The sequence below is a fragment of the Phocoena phocoena genome, chromosome 10 (genome assembly GCF_963924675.1).
Source record: "Phocoena phocoena chromosome 10, mPhoPho1.1, whole genome shotgun sequence".
In the NCBI taxonomy this organism is placed as follows: Eukaryota; Metazoa; Chordata; class Mammalia; order Artiodactyla; family Phocoenidae; genus Phocoena; species Phocoena phocoena.
The window spans coordinates 25,829,657-25,835,656 of NC_089228.1; the positions used below are offsets into that span (position 1 = coordinate 25,829,657).

General features: G+C 40.2%; 1 protein-coding gene across 1 annotated transcript in view; it reads left to right on the forward strand.

Annotated features, from left to right (window-relative positions):
• PRICKLE2 (prickle planar cell polarity protein 2) overlaps positions 1–3,960 on the forward strand; it is a 339,199-nt gene extending 335,239 nt beyond the window's left edge. Inside the window, exon 8 of the mRNA XM_065885383.1 lies at positions 3,086–3,960. Coding sequence (XP_065741455.1) covers positions 3,086–3,960 — 875 coding nt within the window. The remainder of the gene's footprint in view (positions 1–3,085) is intronic.
• Positions 3,961–6,000: the final 2,040 nt, after the last annotated feature.

Below are 6,000 nucleotides of genomic sequence, written 5' to 3' on the forward strand. Positions count from 1 at the left end.
CTCCTCCTATCCTGGAATCAGCCATTTCTCCAAAAAGTCCTGCCTGCTTCCTTTTAATGGGGAATGCTAGAAAATACCACAATTTATTTATCCTTCCTCCTGTTAATTGACGTTTGAATTGTTTTTAGTTCTGGACTATCATAAAGAAAGCTTCTCTGAATACCCTTGTGCATTTTTTGGATCCACAAACTGTTTTCGGTTGGGTATATAACCAAGAGTGGCAATGGAAAGTCTCAGAACAGAACAACAAGGACTGTTGTAGAGCACAGGGAATTATATTCAATGTCTTGTAGTGACCTATATTGGAAAATAATCTGAAAAAGAAAATTTATATATATGTTTATATATATGTGGAAAGAACTTATATATATCTGTGTGTGTATATATATATACAGTGTGTATATATAGAAAGAATTTATATCTGTGTGTGTATATATATATACAGTGTATATATATAGAAAGAATTTATATCTGTGTGTGTATATATATATACAGTGTGTATATATAGAAAGAACTTATATCTGTGTGTATATATATATATACAGTGTGTATATATAGAAAGAATTTATATCTGTGTGTGTATATATATATACAGTGTGTATATATAGAAAGAATTTATATCTGTGTGTGTATATATATATATACAGTGTGTATATATAGAAAGAATTTATATCTGTGTGTATATATATATATACAGTGTGTATATATAGAAAGAATTTATATCTGTGTGTGTATATATATATACAGTGTGTATATATAGAAAGAATTTATATCTGTGTGTGTATATATATATACAGTGTGTATATATAGAAAGAATTTATATCTGTGTGTGTATATATATATACAGTGTGTATATATAGAAAGAATTTATATCTGTGTGTGTATATATATATACAGTGTGTATATATAGAAAGAATTTATATCTGTGTGTGTATATATATATATACAGTGTGTATATATAGAAAGAATTTATATCTGTGTGTGTATATATATATACAGTGTGTATATATAGAAAGAATTTATATCTGTGTGTATATATATATATATACAGTGTGTATATATAGAAAGAATTTATATCTGTGTGTGTATATATATATACAGTGTGTATATATAGAAAGAATTTATATCTGTGTGTGTATATATATATATACAGTGTGTATATATAGAAAGAATTTATATCTGTGTGTATATATATATATACAGTGTGTATATATAGAAAGAATTTATATCTGTGTGTATATATATATATATACAGTGTGTATATATAGAAAGAATTTATATCTGTGTGTGTATATATATATACAGTGTGTATATATAGAAAGAATTTATATCTGTGTGTATATATATATATATACAGTGTGTATATATAGAAAGAATTTATATCTGTGTGTGTATATATATATACAGTGTGTATATATAGAAAGAATTTATATCTGTGTGTGTATATATATATACAGTGTGTATATATAGAAAGAATTTATATCTGTGTGTATATATATATATACAGTGTGTATATATAGAAAGAATTTATATCTGTGTATATATATATATATATACAGTGTGTATATATAGAAAGAATTTATATCTGTGTGTGTATATATATATACAGTGTGTATATATAGAAAGAATTTATATCTGTGTGTATATATATATACAGTGTGTATATATAGAAAGAATTTATATCTGTGTGTATATATATAAACTGCACACCTGGATCATTGTAAATCAACTGTATTACAATTTTTCAAGTAACATATACATATGTACATACATAAATAAATAAAAAGAAGGACACCGGATCTCCACTCTGGCTCTATACCCGACAGAAATGAGTACATTAAGTCCACCAAAAAAGTGAACACAGGTATTCAAAGCAACTCTGTTCATAATTCATGTACGTATATATATACACACACACATACATATATATACACATACACACACATACATATGTATATTTAGCTTTAGTGGGTATTGCTAAGTAGTGTTTCATAGTGCTCATAACAGTTTTGTGAGGGGAGCCAAAGTTGTTTGGCCCCGTTAGGTGGGGTAATCGGTGGCAGGGGTTCTAATGGGCCAGTGCAATCCAAAGACATGTTGTCTGTGACCAGAAATGGCAAAGCTGCTCATCTTTTCCATTGATAATGAGTGGGAAATGCTGAGATTTTGCTACCTGGTCCATTCTTAAACTGCTGTTTTAGCGACTGCTGCTTTAAGATGGGCAGAATGGAAGTTTCTGAAGTCAAGAATCTCCTGCTACCTTCGACATGGTTTTCATCTCAGTGATGGCAGTGACAGCGTGTAGGGAATGCAGGATCATTGCTAGGGGCTCCTGCTGTTAGAGAGCATTCGGGTCACTGCTTTGTTTTAAAAAGTGTCTCTCCAGGAGAAGGAGGAATGCCCCCCGGAGTCCCACTCACATCTTCTGACTGCTAGGGGCCCATTTGGAACCCTGAAACAGTCATTTACTAAACACCCTGAGAGAGTAAATATCCCTCTGTCTACACCCAGGGAGCCACTTAGTTTTCAAGACATCTGGAATAGAGGCCCAGGGACAGCAGGCAGAGCAGGAAGTTGCTGGAGGTAAACATGGAAGTGAAGTGGTCCAGTATTATGGGACTAGACTCTAGGCTCAGTGTTGCTAGGAACTGCTTGGGCGTGGCCCGGCCTCTATAGCTTAAAGGTTCTTTGTCCAGAATATCTCTCCTGTGGAGCTTATAGTTCATCATTAGAACCAGTGAGGTGATTGAGCACTTTTTAAAGTGAATTTCTGAACAGAAGAAACATCACTTATGAGATACATGATGGGCTCTTAAGTAATTTTGATGAACCTTTGGAGGAATTCATGACGATTATAAAAACATCTCGTGGATGCATTTTAACCAGGTGTCCCCTCTCAGTGGACACTGGCCCACTGTGGAATGGGGAGAGCCCTCCTGCATACTTTCTGAGCGAGCCTGTGTGCAGTGTGCAACCGTATGCAGCGACCCTGGATAGATAACGGTTCAGATGACCCACAGTGACGGGACTCCCATGGCTGCACGTTTGTATTAACCTCTGTGAACCTTTCCTCTCTCTCCCCCAGGCCTCTCCGCGGATGGTGGTGCCAAGCGCCAGGAGCACCTCTCCCGGTTTTCCATGCCCGATCTCAGCAAAGACTCTGGGATGAACGTGTCCGAGAAGCTGAGCAACATGGGCACGCTGAACTCGTCCATGCAGTTCCGCAGCGCCGAGTCCGTTCGCAGCCTGCTCTCCGCCCAGCAGTACCAGGAGATGGAGGGAAACCTCCACCCTCTCAGCAACCCCATCAGGTACAGAGACCTGCAGGCCCACGGAAGGATGCATCAGAGCTTTGATTTCGATGGGGGGATGGCGGGCAGCAAGCTCCCGGGGCCGGAGGGTGTGAGGATCCAGCCCATGAGCGAGCGCACGCGGCGGAGAGCCACTTCCCGCGAAGACAACCGCCGCTTCCGACCTCACCGGTCCCGGCGATCCCGACGCTCTCGCTCAGACAACGCCCTCCACCTGGCCAGCGAGCGCGAGGCCATCTCTCAGTTAAAAGAAAGGCCCCCCCTGAGAGCCAGGGAGGATTATGATCAGTTCATGCGCCAGCGGAGCTTCCAGGAGAGCCTGGGCCAGGGGTCCCGGAGGGACCTGTACGGCCGGTGCCCCCGGACTGTATCGGACCTGGCTCTGCAGAACGCCTTTGGGGAGCGATGGGGACCCTACTTCACTGAGTACGATTGGTGTTCCACCTGCTCTTCGTCCTCGGAGTCTGACAACGAGGGCTATTTCCTAGGAGAACCCATCCCCCAGCCCGCCCACCTGCGATACGTCACGAGTGATGAGTTACTGCACAAATACAGCTCGTACGGCCTCCCCAAGTCTTCCACGCTAGGTGGCAGGGGACAGTTGCACAGCAGGAAAAGACAAAAGAGCAAAAACTGTATCATTTCTTAATCCGATGGGGGTCAGGGGATAGGGGAAGATGGGAGGTAAGAATGTAAATTCAGAAACTTGCACTGTTTTAAATTTTAAAGCTCTTTGGTGGTTCCAGGGAGAGATGAGAAGAGCTCTCTGTTGATGGCGGCAAGGTCACCGACTGACTCAATAGGTAGTCACAGTTCTTGGCATGTTGAATATTATTTGCACATTTCACTTTGGAAACGCTATAGACTCTACGGAGGCCAGGATTGGTCACCTCCTTCCCGTCCGTCTGTGTTGAGCTGCCACTGGCAAGATGGCAAAATTGTTTCCCGCTCGCTTATATATTATAGCCTCTCTGGTTCTCTCCCTTTTAGGACCCTTTTTCCAGTACGTAATTTGTTTATTAGCCAGGACCCAACACTAAGTTATTTACATGTCCATTGTAAATGCGATGTAAATGAGAGTTCTGATAAAATATTTTTGTATTTTGTAATATCAAAGGAATTTCTATATCGTAGGACTCAGTGGAGCCTTGCATGCACGTCCAGCATTGTCTTTGAGTAGTACTTCAAGGTGGTCCAGGACCACTTTTTTTTTTTTTTTTCTTTTTTCTATACAAATTTGTTACATGTCAGTGAGACCTTTTTCAAAGGAGTTTATTCAATTTGGCTTTTTGTGGCTGAAGAAAAAAAACATTACCTATTACACCCAAAGCATTTGATGCTCCATCTATCTTGAGGAGCCATCCTTAAGTCCGCTCCCAGCCTCAGTAGAATCTCTTCTCTACAAAGTGATAGTAACTTTTTTTTTATTTATAATTGCCAGCATAACTTTTGCCAATTAGAAAAACCAACCAGTGTCAGTCAGGTTCCGTGAGAAACGCCATCCCTGCTGGGAACATTGAAGTTGCTTACCATTGATCTATCCCTTGGGGAAAATAAAGTGTCTGTGAGTGGTGCGGTTTGTGTGATGTCAGCATGACATTGTTTTGAATGTGGCATTATTTCCTGGTGCTCGTTTCCTGGATCGTATTATCCGCTTTCCTTTACCAAGGCAGACAGCTGCCTTAGCCTGACAACCGGTTGTCCTCAGCGCAAATGAACTTCAGCTTTGGGAATTTCGGGCCAGAAAGGTTCCGAGGGACTCTGGGAGTGATGGTGTGTTCTAGGTCGTAGGTCATACGTGGAGAAGGAACAGGTCAAGGGTAGAGACTGAAGGGGAATATGAAGGAAGGTCAGAGCAAAGAAGAACTTCTGGAAATGAAGTAGAGGAGACTTGACAACCACCTCGAATAGCCCCCAGTGCTTGTGGGGAAAAAAAACCCAGTTTAATGCACTCTGTAACCAGAGTATCTGGGTTACCCAGAAAGATTGAGCTGCTCAGGAGATTTCCGTGTTATGGTTTTGAAAAACAGATGTTGCTGAAAGGGGGGTTTCCATTTTGAACTTTGGGGACCGTCAGTCAGATAGAAGATGGGCTCAAAAGTGAGTTTGCTTAAAGAAGACATTTAACGGTTGTGTTGTTTATAGTAAAATAAAACCTCCTACCTTGCTTCAGTTAAAAGTGAAGCGCTTGCTTTTACTTCCATTCTCCTCGTCCCCTTCGTGGATTGTGGCAGTTGAAATAATCCATCGGAGGACCCACCTTTAGTGAGGTGTACTGTCGATGTAGTACACAGTGTATCTCAGTGGCCATCTGCCATGGTGAGGCGAGCGTGGTCTCTCTTCAGTATAGTAGTTCATATTTTCTAGTGCTTTTTTATGGGGAGAATGTGAAAAGTGGCTTTTTAGACACCATCCCTAATGGGTCTGGGGGAAGGAAGGCTGTAAAGGATGTGGAAGTGGCACTCCATTCAGGATGTATTAAAATAATTTGCTTTTCAGGTATTAATAAGACATTTGTCATTGTCACTGATGTTTTAAAAAAGCAATGCAAATGTTGGTTGTGGCTGTTTTCCGCATGCTTTCTTCATATCTAAATGCTTCATTAATTATCCAAGCCTCTGGAGAATTAACTCTATTACGTTTGTATAGTGAGTTTGTAAACTGCTTGGCGAACTGATTAAGAAATAAT